Source organism: Panthera onca, chromosome E3 (assembly GCF_046562875.1).
Source record: "Panthera onca isolate mPanOnc1 chromosome E3, mPanOnc1 haplotype 2, whole genome shotgun sequence".
Lineage (NCBI taxonomy): Eukaryota > Metazoa > Chordata > Mammalia > Carnivora > Felidae > Panthera > Panthera onca.
The window spans coordinates 20,181,831-20,204,985 of NC_138354.1; the positions used below are offsets into that span (position 1 = coordinate 20,181,831).

General features: G+C 50.4%; 1 protein-coding gene across 2 annotated transcripts in view; it reads left to right on the plus strand.

The window, feature by feature from the left end:
• GTF3C1 (general transcription factor IIIC subunit 1) overlaps window positions 1-23,155 on the plus strand; it is a 76,223-nt gene that overhangs the window by 1,523 nt on the left and 51,545 nt on the right. For both annotated transcript variants that reach the window (XM_078440437.2, XM_078440438.2), the window contains exons 2-6: window positions 1,314-1,523; window positions 8,308-8,484; window positions 9,115-9,258; window positions 12,065-12,161; window positions 16,725-16,848. In XM_078440437.2, the coding sequence (XP_078296563.2) occupies window positions 1,314-1,523; window positions 8,308-8,484; window positions 9,115-9,258; window positions 12,065-12,161; window positions 16,725-16,848 (752 nt within the window). The remainder of the gene's footprint in view (window positions 1-1,313; window positions 1,524-8,307; window positions 8,485-9,114; window positions 9,259-12,064; window positions 12,162-16,724; window positions 16,849-23,155) is intronic.

Here is a 23,155-nt window from a genome sequence, read left to right on the forward strand (position 1 = left end):
TAGTTAGAAGCCACTGAAAGGCGAGTCAGACTAGGGGCAAAGTGTGAAGTTGAGAGATTTTAGTAATCCAGCCACAAACAACCAATCGTGGTTTTGCTTACCAGGGCACAGGTGAAAATAAGAGAAGCAGGTGGGATGAGAACCTATGAAACCAGAATAAAGAGGATTGGGTGACTGGATGTGGGGTATAAGGAGAGGTGGGAGTCAGGGATGATTCCTCTGGTTCCTGATATTTGGGTACCTGAGTGAATACTGATGCCCTGCCCTGTTGGTAGGGAACACAGAAGGGCAGCACAGTGGTTGAGTCTTGGGGGAGGTGGGGAAGATGTTGAACGTACTTTGAGACACGTGGAGTTTGAAGTTCCTTTGGGTGACCCTAGTGGAGATTCTGTTTAGTAAACATGTGGCTTCATGCGGGGCGGGGGAGGGGGGAGCAGGCCAGAGAGGAGTCATCCCGTATGGTTGGATGTTTAAGTTGTAGGCCAGGATTCTCCCTGGAGGCCTAAGACATGGCCCTGAGGTGCACCTACGTGGAAGGGCTGGATGAAGGACTAGGAACCTTCCAAGAAGCCTGGGAAGGTGTGGCTGGAGAAATGGAGGGTAGCAGTTCAGAGTGGTGTCCTGGCAGATAGATGGCAGATGTGACTGGGGGTTGGAGGGTTACGCAGTGTAGAGATCACACAGAAGGCAAAGGAGGAAAGGGCCAATAAGCTTAAGTGGGATTTAGCCTCAACTGGACTAGAGGAGGATGTGAGCGAGGTTTGCAAGGAAAGCTTAACAAAGTTGGCTGACTGGATAAAGGAAGAAACCCAAGTCAAAGATGTCTCCATGACATTGATACGACACAACTGGGAGAGAGTGGAGAGGAGGGACTTTATTGGCGGCGGGGAGAGGCAGTTATAACTTTGCCTTTGATCTCCTTGAATTTGAGGCGTTTGGTAGACAAGCGAAGATACAGGGTCAGTGTTTGGAGGGAAAAGACAGGACGTAGGATCCCAAGGTGAAAATTGTTAACGTACAGGCACCAGATTTGAAGGGAAACCAAAAGGCCACGACTTGGGCCAGTAGGATGGTTCTGGTTCCAGCATTCAGCTTCTTAGGGTGGATTTGGGGGACCCTGGGAAGGCCTGTGTTCTTTGCGTTAAAAAGGCAGGAATGCTGCTCTAATCTGCATTTGCAAAGTGGGAAGACTGAGTGAGCACATTCTCTCTCTCTCTCTGGTCTCAGCAGGAGGTTGTCAGAAGAATGTGGCCCAGTATGTACTGTTTCCGGAGCTGATTTGTGGTTTGGTATTTGTGCCTTCCCTCTTGTAGATACGAAGAGATTGACTTGGAAACCGGAATTTTGGAGTCCCGGAGGGATCCAGTCGCTTTGGAGGACGTCTACCCCATTCACATGATTTTAGAGAATAAAGATGGCATCCAGGGCTCTTGCCGGTACTTTAAGGAGAGGAAAAACATAACCAATGACATCAGGACCAAGTCTTTACAGCCCCGCTGTATGATGGTGGAGGCCTTTGGCAGGTAACTGATCTGCACCGTCAGAAACTCATGGGAATCCTCCTGCTTTGGAGTCGGGTGCACAGTCAGAGCGCTGAGTCTCGTCAGCCCTTTACGAAGCCTCTGCCTTCTTCACTCAGCTCATTTTGCTCAGGGACCTGCCTTTCTCTTTTCCTCGTGTCCACAGTCCTGGCACGGTTGGGCAGAGCAGGAGGCTATCATTTGGATCACTCTTTTTTTTTTTTTTTTATGTGTTATTTATTTTTGAGAGAGAGCACAAGCGGCAGTCGGGGAGGGAAAGGGGAGGGGGGAACAGAGGCTCTCAAGTGGGCTGTGCGCTGATGGCAGCGAGCCCAGTGTGGGGCTCGAACTCACAAACCATGAGATCGGGACCTGAGCTGAAGTCAGCCACTTAACCACCTGAGCCACCCAGACGTCCCCTGGATCACTCTCTCGTCCCCTGGATCACTCTCTCGTAGGGACTGGGCCCCCTGCTGCCCAGCGGTCCTTTCCTGAGTCTCCGGCCGGACCCCCGGTTTCCCCGAGTGGTCCATTCCACCTGTTACCTTCTAAGCCTAGCCCCACTCCCACCTCCCTCCCCGCTTCACAGAACAGGGAGAAGCTGCCAGTGTGAACTCTCCTGACTTCCATCTTCAACTTGCAGCTGTTACGTGTCTCTTCCTCCCCCACCCCCACCCCCCAGCTCAGAGGTGACCAGAAACCATGTCACCAGGACCAGGCCCTGTCTAGGGCCTCCCTCTGCTTCTCTTCCTCCTCCTCTGCCCATCCCCCTTCCCGCCCCCCAGCCCAGCTCCCTGTACCTCCTGCTCTTTCCTGCCTCTCTCAGGAAGCTCATCTTTCTCCATCATTTTCTTTCTTTCTTTCTTTTTTTTTTTTTTTTATGTTTATTTGTTTTGAAAGGGAGGGGCAAAGAGAGAGGGAGACAGGATCCAAAGCAGGCTCTGTGCTGACAGCAGTAAGCCCGATGCGGAGCTCAAAGTCACAAACCTCGAGGTCATGACTTGAGCTGAAGTCAGATGCTTAACCAACTAAGCCACCCAGGTGCCCCTTCTCCGTCATTTCCAACTTTTGGCCTTTCTGCTGGTACTGTCTCCTCAGCCCTAACGTGACTCACACAGCTTACAACAGGACCTTCTCTTGACCTCAGATCCCCTGTGACCATAGATCTCTCTTTCTCTCTGCCGCTTGTAGGACCAAGCTTCCCAGAAGAAATAGCCACTCTCACTCTTTGTCCCCTTCACCTCTGCCCTCTCAGTCCTGATGTCTGACTTTATTACTTCACCGAAATCTTATCCCTGAAGATTCCTAGTAACGAGCCTGTGGACACTGTAGGGCCCTTAACCTCCTTGCCCCCTCCGCCCCATCAAGGACTTGTAAAGCTTTTGTCCCATGGCTTCCTGCTTTATTTTCCTGTTCTAGCCGATCCTTACCAGTTCCCTCATGGACTCCCCGACTTCCTTCCACCCCTTAAATGTTGGGCTGCTCCCCAGGGCTCTGAGTGCTCCCCAGGCGTCTGCCAGGTGCCGTGTGTGAAGTTACAGTAACCTCTTCCTCAGTGCGCCCACAAGTCAGAGCATCACTCTCCTTCACCCCAAACTTGCCTCCTCTTCCATTTCCTGCCCCTTTTGTGTCTTCCCTCTGCTCCGGAGGATTCCCACGCGCCTGCCGTGTAAGACGCAAACTTGGGCCCCTTCTCTCTTTCTACGTTCAGCTGGCCACCGAGTCCTGTGGACTTGACCTTCTGACGTTTTCTCAAACGCCCTTTGGGCTCAAAATAGTACAATAGTCTCTTATCTCCCTTCTTACTGTCTCTCCTCTTCGGAACTTTCCACACTGCATGGAACATTTTTCTCTAAGATGGACTTGCGGTGGAAAGTGCCTTGGTCACTCAGGACAGATATCAGACTGGCCGCATGTCCCCCACAGACATGCTTTGTTTAGCCAGCATGGTGGTTTGTTTGTTTTCAATTTTATTTCATTGCTAATATTTAAAATCTGGATTTCTGCCTCCTCTTAAAAACATTACAGGATCCATGGGGCGCCTGGGTGGCTTGGTTGGTCAAGCCTCTGACGGCAACTCAGGTCATGATCTCCTGGTTTGTAAGTTCGAGCCCCGCCTCGGGCTCTGTGCTGTCAGCAGAGTGCTTTGGATCTTCTGTCTCCCTCTCTCTCTGCCCCTCCCGACTTGTGCTCTCTCTCTCTCTGGGACTGTGATTTTCCCTTGGTATTTAGGCCAGAACCATGAGCCATGTCCCACCTAGTGCTGCCCACCCTGCTGAGTGGCCCATCAGGCTCCATATGCCTACCCGCTGCCCACCCAGCTCTCCCCCCATAGCCCTCTCTGTGCTTTGGCCCGAACACGCCGGGCTAATCTTACTCAGGGCTGCAACACATGTTGTTCCTTTTGCTTAGAGTCTTCTGCCTTCAGGACTCCTGGGGGGCTCGGTTGGTTAAACGTCTGACTCTTGATTTCGGCTCAGGTCATGATCTCACGGTTCGTGAGATCGAGCCCCTATTCGTCGGACTCTGAGCCGACAGCGCGGAGCCTGCTTGGGATTCTTTGTCTGCCGCTCCCCGACTCACGCACACTCCTCTCTCTCTGTCTCTCTCTCTGTCTCTCTCTCTCTCTCTCTCTCAAATAAATAAACTTAAAAAAAAAATTCTGCTTCAGATCTTCACATCTCCACCCTCTTCTCTTCATTCAGCCTTGGACTTGGCTCCTCAAGAAGTATGTCCCTGTTGCCCAGACATCATCGTATTACTCACGTCAGTACCAAAAATGGTCTTCAGTGTTTATTTACGTCACTCTTTCCATACCAGACTGTAACCTTGAGGGCGGAAACTCTTGTTTGTTCATGGCTGTATCCCTAGGATCTAGACTATGCCTGGCACCACATCGGCTCCTGAGAGTGCATGTTGACTGACTGACTATCCTGTTGGTCTGGAAGTTCTAACCCCTGACCTGTGGCATGGCATCCAAACTCCCTGGACGGCACTGCCAGGCCTTTTGGGATGTGGACTCGCACTGACCTCTCGGGCTCTCCTTCCTTCTGCTTTCCAGCCTGCGACCCCACACCAGGCTTCCCGGCCGGGCCATTTGCCCCCAGGACAGGCGCACTGCTTCATGCCTCCAGAAACTTGCAGGTTCTGCTTCCTTGCCCTTCACCGCCCCCGCCCCCAAGCTTAGTGCTCACTCAACACCCCCTCCTGTGAGAGCGTTCCCTAGTCACTGTGCGTGTGCTCCGTTCACACGCGCAGCTTAGATGGAATTGGGCTCTGGACGCATGCCATTTCCTGGGTGCTCTCTGGCAGCTGTTGGATCATAGCATAATCGCTCACTTTCTGGACTTCCTCCTCCAGTGGACTGTGAGCTCCTTGAAGGTGGACACCGCTCTTACCTATCTTGGCATCTCTGGTACTTTACATTGTGCTTAATCAGTATTTGACATCCTGTCTGGTGACCACACTCAGCATTTTAAGCCTAGCAGGAGTCCCTTAGTCAGCTAATTGGAACTGTCGGGATTATGATAGTGCAGTGTAGTAAACAAATCTGAGCCTGTGCGAAAAGCAGCAAACCTGTTCCCCGGTTTTCCAGCTTTCTTTTCCCAGCTGGCCTCTTCCAGTTTGACTTAATGAACCTGTTTCGGACGAGAGAGCAAAGGTCCTAAGTCTGTGATGTGCAGACACAGGAAGTGGACTCTTTCATGGGTGTTCGCAACCATTCTCTCTGAGGATGGATTCTGCCGACTTCCATGACTCTACAGAAGACTTATTTTAGGTCACAAACAGTGTAAGGTTAAAAGGAAGACAACCTCTTCTTTCATCTTTGCCCCAGTTGGTGGTAGAAGTGAAACCAGCCAGTGTGGGGTAGGAAGAAGGAGAACCGTCAGCCTGAGGGATGTGATAGAAGAAATCCGTTTCTCTGCCGAGTCTCCATCACTTAAGTCTGAGGCTCCACCCACTGGGCCTCATCTGCTAATTTAAGCCGACATCTTGGGCAGATTGGCCCACTCCATTCACATACTCTTGGGGTCCAAGCCCTGCAGCAGAGATCCCACGAGGGTGTGCTGGCAGAGAACCCCTCACTCACTCACTTCTTGGCATCAAGATACCCCCACTTGGAAGCGCTCCCTTTCCCAGATGAATGCATCACTGAGGGTCCCTGTATAAGAACTCATGGACTACCAACCCCTCAAATCTGGGCCAGCATCTAATTCTTCTTAGCTCTGTTGTTTACACATCTAACCACAAGGCCTGTCTCCCATCACGTCACTCAGTCTGAAATGCCTTGCTAGGACGTATTCTTGGCCTCTTTATTATTTTCACACCTCAAGTCACTAGGAGGAGCTGACGATTCTTCCAGGGTCTGGTCTTCCAACAGAGTACAAATCCGCTGATTAGCCAGTTCGGTACAGACCTACCTCGTCGTCCTGCACTTCACAGATACTGCGTTTTTTAGAAATTGAAGGTTCGTGGGGCGCCTGGGTGGCGCAGTCGGTTAAGCGTCCGACTTCAGCCAGGTCACGATCTCGCGGTCCGTGAGTTCGAGCCCCGCGTCGGGCTCTGGGCTGATGGCTCGGAGCCTGGAGCTTGCTTCCGATTCTGTGTGTCTCTCTCTCTCTCTGCCCCTCCCCCGTTCATGCTCTGTCTCTCTCTGTCCCAAAAATAAATAAAAAACGTTGGAAAAAAAAAAAAAAAATTTAAAAAAAAAAAAAAGAAATTGAAGGTTCGTGACAACCTTGCGTCAAGCAAGTCTGTTGGCACCATTTTTCCCAGCAGCATTTGCTCGCTTCGTGTCTCTGTATCACATGTCGGTCATTTTCTTAATATATTTTCTTTCCTTTTCTTTATTTTTTTTTTAATGTTTGAAAGAGAGACAGAATACAAGCGAGAGAGGGGCAGAGAGAGAGGGAGACACAGAATCTGAAACAGGCTCCAAGCTCTGAGCTGTCAGGACAGAGCCCGGCACGGGGCTCGAACTCACAAATTGTAAAGACCATGACCTGAGCTGAAGTTGGACGCTTAACCAACTGAGCCACACAGGCGCCCCAATTTTCTCAATATTTTGAACTTTTTCGTTCAAATATATTCAAATATATTTTGAATTCGTTCAAATATATTTTTGTTCAAATATATTCGTTATGGTGATCTGGGATCGGTGATTACAGTTTGGCGAAGGTTCAGATGATGGTTCGCATTTCTTAGCAATAGTATTTTTTAATTAAGGTACACACATTGGTTTTTTTTTGGACATAATGTCATTGCACACTTAATACACTATAGTATAAACATACTTTTATATGCACCGGAAACCAGAAACTTTATTTGACTAGCTTTATTGTGATACTTGCTTTATCACAATATTTGCTTTCTCGCGATGGTCTAGAATTGAACCCACAACATCTCTGAGGCGTGCCTGTATTTTTGACTCTGAAGCTTATCTGTCCAGTTCAGTAGGCTAGTTTGCTCACTTAACAAATACTCACAGAGCCCCGACTATGCACTACAATCATACTAGGCACTGAAGGTGTCCTAGTGAACAGGTCAGTACCATGTGCCTACTTTTTTTTTTTTTTTTTTTTTTTTTAAATTTTTTTTTTCAACGTTTTTTATTTATTTTTGGGACAGAGAGAGACAGAGCATGAACGGGGGAGGGGCAGAGAGAGAGGGAGACACAGAATCAGAAACAGGCTCCAGGCTCCGAGCCATCAGCCCAGAGCCTGACGCGGGGCTCGAACTCACGGACCGCGAGATCGTGACCTGGCTGAAGTCGGACGCTTAACCGACTGCGCCACCCAGGCGCCCCACCATGTGCCTACTTTTATGGCACTTAAATTTGAAGGGAGAAGATGGACAAGAATGTCTGCCAAAAAAAAAAAAAAAATGACCTTTAAAAAAAATTTTTTTTACGTTTATCTACTTTTGAGAGAGAGAGAGACAGAGCACGACTGGGGGAGGGGCAGAGAGTGAGGGCGACACAGAACCCGAAGCAGGATCCAGGCTCCGAGCTGTCAGCACAGAGCCTGATGCGGAGCTCGAACTCACCAACCATGAGATCATGACCTGAGCCAAAGTCAGACGCTCAACTGACTGAGCCCCTGAGGCATCCCCGAAATACGACCATTTTTAAGAGTGCCGGGTGCTGTAAAGAATATGACAATGGCCGGGTAGGGGATAGCTGGGGCTACACTTTCAGGAAGGCCCGAGGAGGTCATGTCTAAGCAGTAGCCCTAATAATGAGAAGGAATCCGTCACCTACAGATTCGGGGAGGGGCCCGGGCAGAGGAAGCAGCTCATTTGAGGACCAGCAGGGCCATGGAGGGTGCGTCAGATGTACCAGGCCCTGCTGGGGAGTTTGGGCTTTGGTCTGAGTGTCCTGACGAGACCTCGGAGGGCACCACATAAGGAGAACACAAGGTTGGCTCTGTTCACCCCAAATGCTGCAGTTTGGACACTGAAAGCGCCTTAATGGGGGGGATTGTAAAGCTGTAAGAAGCAGCACAAAATGATGATTCTCTAAGGTTCAGGGTTTTGTTTGTTCTTTTAAGTTTGTTTATAAATAAGTGTGCAGGGGAGGGGCAGGGTGAGCAACAATCCCAAGCAGGCGTCATGCTCTGCACTGAGCCTGACGTGGGGCTCGATTCCATGAACCGCGAGATCATGGCCTGAGCGAAAACCAAGAGTCTGATGCTTAACTGACTGAGCCACCCAGGCACCCCCTGTTTTTTCATATTTTCTTCAAATCACTTAAAGTTATTTCTTCTGTGTGGTCGTTTCTGATCCGCAGGTGGGGAAAGAGACTGATCATCGTCGCCTCCCAGGACATGCGGTACAGGGCCTTGATAGGCTTGGAGGGTGACCCCGACCTGAAGCTCCCTGACTTCTCCTACTGCATTTTGGAGCGGTTGGGCCGGTCCCGGTGGCAAGGCGAGCTCCAGCGTGACCTCCACAGCACTGCTTTCAAGTAAGGGGATGATTCGCTTGACAGGGCTCCCTGATGATTGTGCCCTGCCTCCCAGCCTGTTGACCTACCTCCTTCCCAGTTCCTCTCAGCCCTGCCACTGGGGCAGTCTGCAACCTATGCTGACTGGGAGTGCAGGGCTTTGTGTATGAAGAGACCCTGGAGTGGTCCTATCATTTAGTATCTAAACCAGACATTTTGAGAGTGGAGAGTGGGGCCCCAGGGCAAGGCCAAGGCAGTGGTCATAAATTGGGACCGCCGGGCAAACCAGGATGTATAGTCCCCCTAGTTATTGGCCACTACAGGATTGGGCACCTGTATTTGATGGTGTCATCGCTAACCCTCATCGTCGCCCACCCCACCGTCCGTCCCGTGCCCATTTCCCTGGGCCTCCACCCCCATCCCCCGTCCGCCTCTGCCGGGGACCTCGGCTGTGCTCTTAGGCTGAAGCATGGCTGTTGTTTTCAAGGCCGCTGTCTCACAGTGACTGTCGTCGTAGAGTGGCTGGGTAGGACTAGCCAGTGCTACAGTGTGTGTCTAGCACTGACGTTCAGGTGAGAGGCCCTCTGCGCTGTTGGGAGAAAGCAGCCAGCAAAGCAAAAATGACAGAGCCACGCTCCTCCTCTCCTCCAGGGTTGATGCCGGGAAGCTCCACTATCACCGGAAAATTCTGAACAAAAACGGGCTCATTACGATGCAGTCACATGTGATCCGATTACCCACCGGAGCCCAGCAGCACTCAATCCTCCTCCTCCTGAATCGGTTTCACGTGGACAGGTATAGCGTGTGCACGCCAGAGCACTCCGTTCTGCCCTGCGCGTTAGGCCTTTACAAACCATGGAGGCTAAATCCCAGCACGACTGTAGCTTTTTACTTTTATTGATTTATGTTTTGCTTTTATTTTAGAGAGGACGAGCACACACATACATGCGCAAGCAGGGGAGGGGCAGAGGGAGGGAGAGAATCTTTTAAGTTTTTTTTTAAACATTTATTTTTTTTGAGAGACATAGACAGAGCACAAGTGGGGGAGGGGCAGAGGGAGAGGGAGCCACGGAATCCGAAGCGGGTTCCAGGTTCCGAGCTGTCAGCACAGAGCCCGAAGCAGGGCTTGAACTATGAACCATCAGATCATGACCTGAACCAAAGTCAGGACGCTTGACCGATTGAGCCACCCAGGTGCCCCAAGGGAGAGAGCCTTAAGCAAGCTCCACGCTAAGCATGGAGCCCAATATAGGGTTCGATCCCACAACCCTGGGACCATGATCTGAGGCAAAATCAAGGGTTGGATGCTCAACCAACTGAGCCACCCCAGGTGTCCATGACTATAGGTTTTTTTTCTTTTTTTTTTTTAACTATTTATTTATTTTGAGAGAGAGAACATGAGCACAAATGGGAGAGAGGGACGGGGGGTGGGGAGAGAGAGAGAGAGAGAGAGAGAGAGAGAGAATCTTAGACTCCACACTCAGTGAGGAGCCCAACGCGGGGCCTGAACTCATGAACCATCAGATCATGAACCAAAGTCAAGAGCCAGACGCTTAACCTACTGAGCTACCCAGGTGCCCTAGACTATAGCTTTTTAAAAGAGATTTACTATCTATTTTTGATTGTGAAAATAAGTCATGCTGATTTAGAAATTTGGACATTATATTGAAGAAGGAAAAAAAATTCCTGTAACCCTATTGCCCGGCAATAGGGACTGTTAACATTTTGGTGAAATTTGGGGGGGGGGAGTATAAAAATAAAAACAAATCAGTCAAATCAGATTTGTTTTGGTGACAGAATTGAGATTGAATTGTATCCGATTTAAAATTGGCATGTTTTTCCAACACGCAACTCTCATAATCAGCCTAGATGGTGAGATGTGGAGGTTGTGCTGAGTGATCACCGTGCATGACGTTGCTATTTAGCCTCGGGTCCTGGTCCAGCCAGTATAGCAAGGTGGTGAGATGTGTACATTCCCTTCTGAGGATGAGGGTTTCTGGGAGTGAGTCTCTGACTCCTTCCTGCTCCCTGTTGGGGTGACTGCCTGGCATAGGAATGGGGGAAAGCAGTGTTCCACCACGCTTGAGACAGGCCTCAGCCTGCCCTCCGGCACCTCATGGCCTCCTTGGTGAGACGTCCAGAGACCAGGGTAGGGAAGGATCGAGCTGGAGTAGGCCTTGGAAAAGGTGGCCCTCGGGTGAGTGAGCGGGAGCCCCCGAGCGCCTGGCCACCTGTGCTCCACAGTGGAGTCGGGCAATGTCACGGAATCCTTGAGAGGCAGTAGGCAGGCCCTTCCTTTCCCTGGACCACAGGGAATGACTCTGACTCTCCCCTAGCCGAACGACAGAGACCTTGCCCATTACCAGTGGCCAGGCATGCTGTCCAAATGGGAGGTGAGTGAACACTCAGGATTAAGTATAAGTTTTAAAGTCGACAGTGTCCGCTGCCTAGCACAGGCCTGGGCCCAAAGAAAGTGCTTGATACACATGTAGGCAGACTGTTGACTAAGGATTTCCAGGAGTAATGATATCACTGCATTCCTGTCAAAATTCCAAATTTGTCGTCAAACCTATATTTTAGGAATCCTACTGGAGAGAGAATCATGCTTCTACAGTTTGCATTTTATTTATTTAGTCTTACTTTCCACTAGTTAAATACAGTATCACTAGACTCCTACCTGGTGTAGGCGGCAGCTGTGGGTGGAAGAGATTAACAGTGGACTAAGTCAAGATCTGTTTTTAAATCTTTGCCCCTTACTTGGGCAAAGGCACTTGACCTCTCTGAACCACGGTTTCTTCTCCTAGAAAATGGCCAAGACTCAGTGCTTGGTGTTAATTCACATGCAGTAAATATCTGTGCCTTCCTTTATCCTTTCATGTGTTGAGAGGCAGTCGAAGTGGAGAAGTGGGTGCAGACTCCGTATCCCATACATAAGCCCTCCGTGACCCTGAGCTTGTGACCAGTTAAAGTCAAGGTCACCTTCCCAGCTACGCCCTGCCCCCCAGCCTCCCCAGGCACACATAGTCGGGAGCCCTCCGCTCTCTTTCATAGCTTCCTTGGTGGCCATTAGCTTGGAAGCAGTCATTTATGATTCTACACAATAAAAATGAGGTGGGGGGTGGGCTTGATCAGGCCAGTGAAGTCAGAGCAGAGGCCAGCCTTCAGAATCAAAGGCATCATGATACAGCGAACAGAGCGCTGGATGTGGGCAAGGACCTAGGTTCATGTCTTGAGTCTGAAGTTTAGAAAACCTGTTTCACTTCTTTATGAAATAATCCCCTCCTTCACCAAGCGATTTATATAGAAATACCTAAGGTCCTTCCTAAACTTGATGCTATTATAAAAACATAAGGCATTTTGAAGAATCCTTACGGCTGCGGCCCAAAGGTCTAGTTTGTACACGGCCACTACCTAGGTGCCCTTGGCCATGTGACCGAGCCACTCAGAGCCGGTCTCTGCCCCACCAAGTGCGCGTTGTGGGCTGGATGGTGGCCGAGACCGAAGATGAAGGTTCTGTAGTTTGGGATGTGGTCACTGAAGGCTTGCGAGGCACTCTTTAGCAATAGGTTTGACCAGACAAGCTGTTTTGTGTTTCTCACAGGAGGAGCAAATATGACATCCTCATGGAGAAGCTCTCGGGTGTGCTGAGCACACGGAGTAACCAGATGGAGACCCTGGGCAGGCTGCGAGAAGAGCTGGTAAGTGCCCGGGGCCGCCTGTGCTCTGGGCCGGACTGAACTGTGCCACAGCCTGGACATCTTTGTTTAGTGTACCTTGATGGTGGCTTGTAATCAGCCCTGTTCACAGACTTAACCGTCCTTAACCTGGAAGCGAGTGGGATCTTCCTTTGTTCCACAGAAGGAAAAAGTGCCCAGGACTTCATCGAAGGCCTTCCTGCCCTAGGCTGGCTCCCGTTTTCCCCAGGGTTTGCTCGAGGCCCTGCGGTATAAGTTCGTGTGGAATGGTGGACCTGGGTACTTAGGGGTGCTTCTGTGAGCACGCTTCTAATTCCATCACACCGGTTTAATACTGAAATGATAGTGTGACGGCACGGGGAGAGAAGTGCTTACCCACCGGCCTAGTCTCTGGGCCCCGCAGTAGAGTTGGGGGGAGGAGGAAAGCACAGAGGGGGCATGTGGCCTCCAGGCTGATTAGAACGGTGTTCGGCGGAGCCAGCATTAGACGGGGGAGAGAAACAAATTGCCCTGCCAGTTAGACAGCGGAACTTAAACCTGAAGTTTATTTTTTCTTTTTTTTTCTTTTTTTTTTTTTTTTTTTTTTAAATTTTTTTTAACGTTTTATTTATTTTTGAGACAGAGAGAGACAGAGCATGAACAGGGGAGGGTCAGCGAGAGGGAGACACAGAATCTGAAACAGGCTCCAGGCCCTGAGCTGTCAGCACAGAGCCCGATGTGGGGCTCGAACTCATGGACCGCGAGATCACGACCTGAGCCGAAGTCGGCCGCCCAACCGACTGAGCCACCCAGGCGCCCCTTAAACCTGAAGTTTAAAGGCAGCCTGTTTGGGTCATAGTGATTAGCCCACAAAGGACCGTGATTTGGAATCTGATTATCAACATCAGGGTTGGGGCGCCTGGGTGGCTCAGTAGGTTAAGCATCCGACTCTGGATTTCAGCTCGGGTCATGATCTCATGGTTCGTGGGATCGAGCCCCGTGTTGGGCTTCATGCTGAGCTTGGAGCCTGCTTGGGATTCTCTCTCCCTCTCTCTCTGCCCTTCCCTGTCCCTCAAAATAAATAAACATTTAAAAAACCAAAAGACAATAATCCTTGCTCCTTACCTCCTGCATTGGTGAGCGGAGCCCTCATCTCTGATTCCGTCATAGAGGGAAATGGGCCTCTTCTCTATGCTAGATCTCCTCTACGCCCGAGCCCCTCATTTGTTCATTTATTTATTTACAGCTAGAGAGAGCACACGAGCAAGGAAGGGCAGAGGGAGAGAGAATCTTAAGCAGGTTCCATGCCCGACACAGAGCTCGATCTCCTACTCCCGACTGAGATCATGACCTGAGCAGAAATCAGGAGTCAGATGCTTAACCGACTGAGCCACACAGGCCCCCATGCCCAAGTCTCTTTGAGGCAGAGCTTAGGAACTGAGGCCTGGTGGTCAGATTTGGCCTATATGTTGTTAAAAGTACATTTGACCTGGCATTTTTTTTTTTTTTAAACTGAGATTTCACAGCAAATCTAAGTTCCCTGCTTCCTTTGACATATCAGAGGCTCCGTCAAGCCTGGGCCTGCAGTCTCTCCTGATGGCAGTCAGCTAGAGCCAGCTGTGCGCTGGCCAGCCGCCCCTCCGCCCGCCCCCCGCCGGCCCCTTCCTTCCTGCCACCTCTCAGACACCAGGCCCTTGTCATTTGGCATGACATGTGCACTGCTGTTTGTGGTAAGAAATATTTTTCGGTATCTGAGTCTCCATGAAGAGTGGAAAATGAAAGAAAAATACATCTTTCTCTTGAGAGATCCTAGTAGAAATGAAGAAAATCCCTATTTAATAAACAAATCTCTGCCCACATTGTTCCTCATATTTCTTGTCCAGCAGACATCGGTGATTGAAACCCTCCGCCCTACTGGGTCACTCGGGCGTGCGGAGACCGGGCTGGTCGGGTCCCAGGTCAGCACTGCGGACTGTCTAAGTGATACGAATGGACTGTCACAGGATGCTGTTCTCTTATTTCTCCAGCAGATACTTTAGTGAATGTCTGCTTTGAGTCAGAACTGTGTCCTGTACTTCGATGACAAAAATTAGTGAGGATGACAGGTCTCCCACTGTCGTGGAGCAGTCTCACTGGAGAGGCAGACGTGCGAACACATGCTCAGGCTCGAAGGCGCCTCGCAAGGACGCGCTTCAGGGAGCTGGGAGAGGCTTTATAGAGCAAGTTGCAGCTGAGCTGGGCTGTGAAGAAGTGTTCCCAAAGTAGACAGACAAGAAATGGCATCTCGGGCACGGGAGGGTGGCTCCAGCAGGTTGGCAGAGGCGCAGTAACCGAGCCGTCGCCAGGCGGCAGTGTGCTCAGGCAGGAGGAACGGCAATGTGGCTGGAGCGCTAAGAAAGGTCTAGAGCACCGGGCTGGGGGGCTGGTTTGTGGCCTTCAGCCTCGTAAACCGCCGGTGGCAATTCAGAGACGGAGAAGTTACGAGGAGGGAAGAGTGTTTATAGGAAATGAACCTGGCAGAGGAAGAGAGATTGGAGGTGTGGGTGGCAAGGTGGATGCTGTTGACTCTGGCCGGGGGTGATGACCGCTAGAAGGGAGATGTTTTGGAGAGGAGCTAGCAGCGCGGAGTGAGCGCCTGAGGCCAGGACGTGGAGGTGAGTGAAAGGGAAGGAGTCTTGCTGTCCGGCTTGAGTAATGGCTCCTCACTGAAGCCGATGGGGCTGGAGGGCAGGCTCCCGAGAGCAGGGACCGGGGACCAGCGACCGTGCCTGTTTGTTCACTGCTGAAGCCCCACCAGGCGGACGCTGCCTGGCCCATGGTAGGCGCTCAGTAAGTATTTGTGGAATGAGTGTCTGAATAAAGTAGGGAGTTCAGAAGGAGGAACACGTTTGCACGAGGACGAGGCGCATGACAAATTTGATGTTAGGATTTATTGAGTGTGACGGTCTTCTGGGACTTTGACTTAGTGATGTCTCATCGGCAGCCGGAAACAGGCTCAGAGGAAGCGGAGCAGGATTTGGTGAATAATTAGCCAACACGTGAGGTTGATGCCATGAATATGCATGCTGTCCTTTGGGGGGAATGGGAGAGGCTCACACGGCCTCTTTCCCTTGTTGCTGGGCAGATTGTGCGAGACCCTGATGGCAGACCCCCCGGAGGGCAGGACTCCCATCATCCTCTCCCGCGCTTGGGATCGTCCAGGACGTAGGACCCTATGTTAGGGGCTGGGGTTTGATGGATGAGCTTCCGTAGGGTCTTTCCATGATGCCGAGGGCACAGCTAGATTAACAAGAGATCCCATTTACAAGCCGGTGGCTTCGGATGAGCCATATGTGAGTCATCTGTAATTCCTTGATAGCCGTATGTCCTCCTGCCCGAGGGCTGGGGCACTGGCTGCTCTGAGAGTTGATCACATATGTGGTGGCGGCAGCCCGCAGACATTTTGCTCCCTCTCTCTCCCCCAGAGAGTAAGAGGAAACCCGTAAGACTCCACTAAGGGCTCTTAGTGGTAAGTGCCTCCTGTCATTCAGCCCACGGCCTACAGCAGCTGGAACTGGCCTCATGACTCCAGGGGTGGCCAAGTCAATGCTCGTCGCAGCCAGGATGGATTTATGAACAAATGAAACAGGCCGAGTGTAAAAAATGTTTTTGCTCTCGGTATGGATTCAAGAAATATGTAATCCTCCTGGTAACTACTGTAGGAGAAGACGGCACATAACTGGTGACCTTCAACCCCAATGTACCAGAGGCTGATGGGGCCACCGTGCATGGGCCTGCCTGTCGCGGCTCCCTCTGACTGCTGCTCTGAGGACCCGCAGTCCAAGGATTTGTTGCTGGATTTTTTTTCTAGGAGAAGCTAGAACCTGCTTCGTATATATACATACATATATATATATACATATATGTATATATATATATACATACACACACACATATATATGTTTATATACGTTTATATGATAAATATATATACACACAAACGTGCATATGTATGAAATCTCTCACTTTCCAATGTTGGCAAGTAAATCGGTTATTTTCAAAAACATGCAGATGGGAAAGCATGGCCTGCACTGGAGGCTGCACATCAGCCACCCCTGCAGCTGGGGTCACGTAGGGTCATTATGGGCACGTTGCCTTGCAGAGCTGTGAGCGCTGGGGCGCACGTGATCATCCTCACGTTGTGGAAACTTCACTGATAGACTACAATTTTTTTTCTCCTGAATCTTTTTTTCTGTTTGTTCCATTGCCTGTGAGAGGTGTGTGTGTGTGTGTGTGTGTGTGTGTTAATGATACACTTCCTTGGTTAGAAAACCAAACCACTGAAAAAGTATACGGCGAAAAGCCTCCTGGCTCTGCTCCCATCTGCCTCACTCCCACCCCTGTGTATCCATTTATAGAATCATCTACACCTTCTTCTGTTCCCTTGACAGCATAGCTTGGAGTCTTTCCTCATCAGCCCCTCCAGTGTTTCGTCGCTCAAGATAATCGGTTAATTCAGGTCCTGAGCCTGTGTTCGTTCACATGACTTTAGCGGTCGCAAACGCCGTGCTCGTATCTGATAGCAGCTCTTAAATTGTGTGTTGGCAGGGGCTGTGCGAAAGGACGTTTAAGCGGCTGTACCAGTACATGCTGAATGCTGGCCTCGCGAAGGTGGTGTCTCTCCCCTTACAAGAGATTCACCCTGAGTGTGGACCTTGTAAGACAAAGAAAGGTAAAGAGTCTCGGCCTCTGTTCCCTTGGCTGCGCAGACGGCTTTCTCTTCTCCCCTCCAAGCTCCAGCCTTTCTGTGTCACTACGTTTGGCCTTGCGGTGGGAGGACTTCACGTATTTGGTCGAGTCTTCATTCCTCGGTGCCTGACTTAGGATCTCCTGTAGCAAAAGTGCTCAGGAAATGTTTGCCGGATGAAAGCAATCCTGAGGGCCCGCACCCATCTCCGTGTCGGTGTCCCTCCAACATCTCTGCTCCGTGGCGTCCAAAACCAAGTTCGTGTTTTCCTTCTCAGGCTAAGCCACTGTCCATTCCAGCATTTGCAAGTCCCTCAGCCGTGTCGCATGATCTCATTCTGTAGCCCTTGCGAGGTAGGTGGTAGGGTCACCTTTTAGGTGTAAGAAAATAAAACTTAAGAGGTGCTAGTAACTTACAAAAGGTTGAGCAATCGTAAGTGACAGATGGGGGATTCGAGCCTTCCCAGAGAGTTAAACTCAGGACAAGAGACCGTAAAACTTTAAAAACCTTCCTTAGTGCTTTATTTTTCTCTATCCTTGAGTTTTGCACCATGCTGCTCCTGACCGACCGAAGTCATTGAAAGAGCCGAGGGTCAGAGCTTTCAGTGAAAGATGATAGATGGAGCATACGCATGTATCTGCACTCTCCCCAAACTCCTCCCTAGTGACAACAAGGGATAGAAAAGGAATAAACCAGCAGGTGCAAAGAGGCTAGGGCAGGAATGACAGCACAGAGTCAACAGTATTCTGGTGCCCGAGGCAGACGAACACGTGGTAACAGACTGAGCGGCCTGGGGAACCTGAATGCCTGTGTGTGGCAAGAGCCAAGGATTGATGCCTCCACACCCGAAATTAACTAAAGATGTGGAGATCCCAGGTACCCTTGAGCACAAGTTTGGATGGTGCCAGAGACGAGGGGGTCGGTTGGCAGCGTGTGCAAGAAGCCGCCGCTTCCCCAGGTCCCCTCCCTTACTTTGCATGGCCGAGGTAGAAGTCCTTTCCCACACAAGTCTGGGCTTATCTCAGGATGAGATGCATGAGAGCGTCTCTGGGCTCGCAGACCCAGCCGGGGACAGGGTGCCGTGCTGGCAATGGGACACAAAAAGGTGAGGGTCCTCTCCCTGCGGTCCCCCCATGTGGCTCCTGAACATTGGTGGCCAGACTTACCATCCCCTAGGCCGGAGGCTGGAGGCTGCTTTCCTGCAGAGACCGACCTGTCCGAGAAACGTCCTCCAGATGCTGAAATTTAGGGGTATCCCAGCAACACAGCGGGCCCCTGCCCGCTCACCGTTCCTGGAACCCCACGCCATGACAGCCTCTCCCCTGCTCCTCCTCACCCTGCACGACATCCAGAACACAGGCTCCAGGCAGCAACTGAATACTTCCCTGAACATCTGAGAACTCTAACAGGAATGTAAGAGAGACAAATGGGGGAACTAGGAACAAAGTGAGGAGCAGAGGAAAGCCTGGAAGGACTTGCAGAGAGGAGGCGTCGCATCTGTGAAAACACAGCGAGAAGCTGTAAAGGGGGGACGGACGGAAGATAAAAAAGAGCTGTTGGAAATAGAAGAAATCCGCTTATCGCAGTGAAAGAGTTAGCGGGAGGGAAGGTGGTAAGATAAAGTTGAGAAGGATCTCAGAAACTCAAAAGAGGCGGGAAGTAGAGCTCAGTTGAAAACAAGATGCTAAGCCTCGAAGGTCCGACAGCCCGCACGACGGGCTCACAGTGGGGGAGACGGAATGTGGGCAGGGGAGGAGAGGGGAGGAGGTGATGAGAAATGACACAAGGGATTCTCCCAGATCTGCAGCACGGAGGTTCTAGAGCAAGAGACCTATCAGGTGCCTAGCGTGAAGAACATAACAGAAACCCACACCAACACCCACCATCCTGGAACTTGAGAAACCCCGAGCCAAAGAGCCTCCAGAGAAGAGACGTCAGACTTCCCGGGAGTCACCGAAGCTGGGCGGCCTTGGAGCAGTGCTTTCCTTCTGAAGGGAATGGACTTTCAGTCTGGAGTTCTTTTATTCAGCTTTTGCATCGATCCGCTGTGAAAATCAGGAATCTGAAACCGCTCGTCTCCCATGTTCCCTTTCAGGAAGCTGCAGGAGGATGCCCACCATCAAACAGCAGACTGAAACAAGAGGCGGGGAAAATGGGGTCCAGGGAGTGAGGAGACCAGGAGAAACGTGGGAAGGTGGTGAAGGGAAGTCACCATGACCGGCACGAGGGCAGCCCGTCCCGGCAGGGGAGCAGGAGAAGGGGGCTCCAGGAGGGACGGAAGTCCACGCAAAGGATCAGTTGCCCGGTGGGTGTGAATGTGTTTAGAGAAGGTTGTATGTCGGCAGAGAGTCTGCGTGTGAATTAGTGACAGGTACGCAGAAAACCAAGCCATTGGGAAAAAATGAAGTTATTAATTCCAGGAAAACCAAAAGGTGCATGAGAAAAAAAGGTTGGGGCCTGTAAGCTTGACTTTGTGGGCAACCTATCAGTCACTGCCCACCCTAACTGGCTCCCTGTATCTGAGAAAAGTCTCAGATGGGGAGAGGAGATGGGAACACACCCATATTATCATCCAACAGGTGAATAAACCAGGGAAGGAGCCCCCAGGGGCGTAGGGGAAGCTCCTAGAGGGCACCTCCCCTTTGAGTCCCTTCAGTGCCGAGTGCACACGTGACTGGTTGAATGCCTGGCATCCCTCTTCTCGGGAACGGGTGGGCGGCATCAGCCTTCTCAGGAGGAAGAACACCGGGAAGTGCTGCTGGGTCCTGTGGCAGGGACAAAAGTCCCAGGCTTAAGTGCATTTGACTCGAAGTGGGATTATCTGAATGCTTAAAATAGTCATTGCCCGCGGGTCTGTTAATCTCTTTTTTTTTTTTTTTTTTTTTTTTTTTTTAATTTTAGAGTGTAAGCGGGGGAGGGGCAGAGGAAGAGAATCTTTTTTTTTTCTTTAATGTTTATTTATTTTGAGAGAAGGAGCATCCACACACATATATACACACGTGGGGGAGGGGCAGAGAGGAAGAGAGAGAATCCCATGCAGGCTCCATGCTGTCAGCACAGAGCCCAACATGGGGCTCGATCTCACAGACCACAAGATCATGACCTGAGCCAAAATCAAGAGCCTGACGCTTAACCGACTAAGCCACTCAGGTGCACCCCCTCTTTTTAATTTGAGAGAGAGACTGCATGTGAGTCAGGGGGAAAGGAGTAGAGGGAGAAAGGATCTTAAGCAGGCTCCAGGCTCAGCATGGAGCCTGACTCAGGGCTCAATCCCATGACCCTGGGATCATGACCTGAGCCTAAATCAAAGGTCAGATGCTCAACTGACTAAGCCACCCAGGCGCCCCAAGAGAGAGAGAATCTTTTTTTTTTAATTTATTTATTTTAATTATGAGAAAAAGAGAACACGAATAGGGGAGGGGCAGAGAGAGAGAATCTGGAGCAGGCTCATTGCCGTCAGCACTGAGCCCGACGTGGGGCTCGAACTCACAAACCATGAGATCGTGACCTGAGCTGAAATCAAGAGTCAGATGCTCAACCAGCTGAGCCACCTAGGCGCCCCGAGAGAAAGAGAATCTTGAGGAGGCTCTATACTCAGCATGGAGCCCAACTCAGGGCCGAATCCCATGACCCTGGGATTATGATCTGAGCCAAAATCAAGGCTCAGACACTCAATGACTCAGCCATCTAAGCGCCCTTAATCATCTTTATTTCCTGATTTCTTGCAAAGAAGACATTAAAAATAAACAGACTGGATTGATTATATTTTTAAAGTAGAGAAACTAAGAAGGAAATGCCCTTAAATAACCTTTCTTGCTGGGCGGGCAGCCACGGAGCAAAGCTTCTCCCAGGCTTGAGGTCCCTGGAAATTCAAGCCAGCCGCTTGCAACTGAGACACCTGAGTGAACTTTGATGTAAGACAGCCCTGGGTCAGAATTCTTATTTTGTCACTTCCTGTTGGGGTGACTCTCAGCAAATTTTGACCTCTCTGTACCTCAGTTTCCTCAGCAGGGTTTTCTGGAGATGATAATACAACTTTCCAGAGTGTCATGGGGCTGCCCGAAAACCGTGCACACACAGCGGGGGCCACAGAATGGTAACGGCCACATGTAGCCATGTATTTTGCTTGGCTCACGGCATGTGTTTTCATTGGGTAGGTTACCGGTCTTTTAAAAATCAGAAATTGCACCTAAGGAGTCAGCCTTTCAACTTGCCTGCACAAATGAAATTAGGCAACGTGAAACTGCATTTCTTTAATAGTAAAGGGTCAGGCCCCATTCCCCAAGGACACCCCGCTTCCTGCTATGTAGCCCATAGCCAGCTTCACTCTGGTATGTCATCGACCTGACCCTTGAAGGTGTGTCTGTGGTCGGGGTTTTCTCGAGGCCTGGTGCTGGGACTAGAAGCTTCCGAGACTGGGTACTGATGGTAATGATGGCTTTGGCTCCTTCTGCAGGGTTAAGTGGGCAGGCACCTAAGACAATGACGATTGGAAATTTTAGATTGTCACCCACAACCACGGTGAGCCCATTCTGACTGTCCAGGGGGCTCATCTCTCCCCGGTGGGCTTGTCACCCACCTTCTGCTGCTCAGGCTTATCGACTGGGTTCTCCTGACTTCCTCTGTCACACTGTGATTTGGTTGTTTGCGTGACTTTTTTCCAAACTAAGTAGTGAGCTTCTTGAGAGCAGCCACCACACTCCTCACATCCCTTCTATCCTTGAGACCCGTGCAGGGTCTGCTTGGAACAGAGTAGGGCTAAGCAAATGCTTAGCAAATTTAATTTAATTAGGTAGCACTTCAGTTACTTTCCTGGGGCAGGAGACAAGGGATGAAGGCACAGTTCTAGTCTTTTTTGCCTTGTGCGTCATCCCACTTTGCAGAATTAATATAAACCTTCCCTCTAAGGCATGAGGGAGCAGACAAGACTTAATAAGTAAAGATGAGGGATTACTTCGTGTAAATTTACAGGTGTGCTTGGATATATACGAGTTGTTTCTAAAAGCTGTAAATAGTTTGGGTTTCACATATTTCAAATACATTACAGTAAGCTGCAGTGATCTGCTTTGCAGAAAGGCGGGGTGGGGTGGGGGGGAGTCTGGGTAATGAAAACAGTCACCCTGAACTGATCTGTTTTGCAAATTTGGATTATAGTCTTCAAGAGTGGACTAGTCAGACTGTATTTATTCAGTTGGGCTGAGAACAAAAGGGAAGAGAAAGAGAAGTTAATGGCGTGATCCTTCAGAAAATAATGGCAACTGGAAGCAGTTGACAGAAGTCGTGCCCCCCCGCCCCCCCCCCCCCCAGGGCTAATGATGGAGGCGGTGAGTCAGCGGGTTTTCCAGGTTGGGTGACGAGGCGGGTCCAGCATTGAAGAGGATGGGGGAGGGGCCCTAGCATCTGTATCACCCTGTTCGTGATGTAGCCTCTTCCCATAGCTATTAACCCAGGGCCCTTAAAAAATAAGGAACAAGTTCAACAAGACAGCGGGACACGAGATCAATATACAAAAATCAGTTGTATTTCCATTCATTGATAACAGGCACCCCAAAAATGAAATCAAGAAAGCAGTCCTCCCATTAGCATCAAAAAGAATAAAATACTTGGGAATACATTCAAGCAAAACAAGCGTAAAAACATATACTCTGAGAATGACAAAACATTGTTGACCGAAATTTCCGATCTAAGCCAGAGGGAAAACCTCCCTTGTTCACAGATCCGGAGAGGTAGCCTAGTTCAGATGGCTGCACTCCCCGAATGAGCAGAACCCCAGCTGACCTATGTGCAAACATTGGCGAGCCAATCCAGAGTTCATCTGGAATTGCAAGGTGCCCGGAAAGTTAATCCTGGGAAACAAGAATCCACCACAAAGCAACAATAATCAAGCCAACACGGTACCGGCACAAAGAGACCACGGAGTAGAGCCGACAGTCCGGAGGTACACCTACACATCGATGGTCGGCTGATGTTCAACAAGGGCTGCAAGACCATTCAATGGAGAGAGAAGCCATTCACAAGAGGCCATTACAGCGTGATTCCACTTGGGTGAAAGTTCAGGACAGGGAATCCGGAAGGAGATTAATAAGTGCTTAGGGCTACGGGGTGGCCACACAGGGGTGCCAGCGGCTACAAGGTCTGAGGCAGTGAGGACGTTCTCAGACGGCCTGGTGACAGGTTGACAGGTGCACGTACCTGGGAACACACGACATCACCATCGACTTGCACGCTTCGCACGGTGAATGGAGTGGAATAGGAATTGTAGCTCAATAAAGCTGTTAAAAATTAAAGTAAA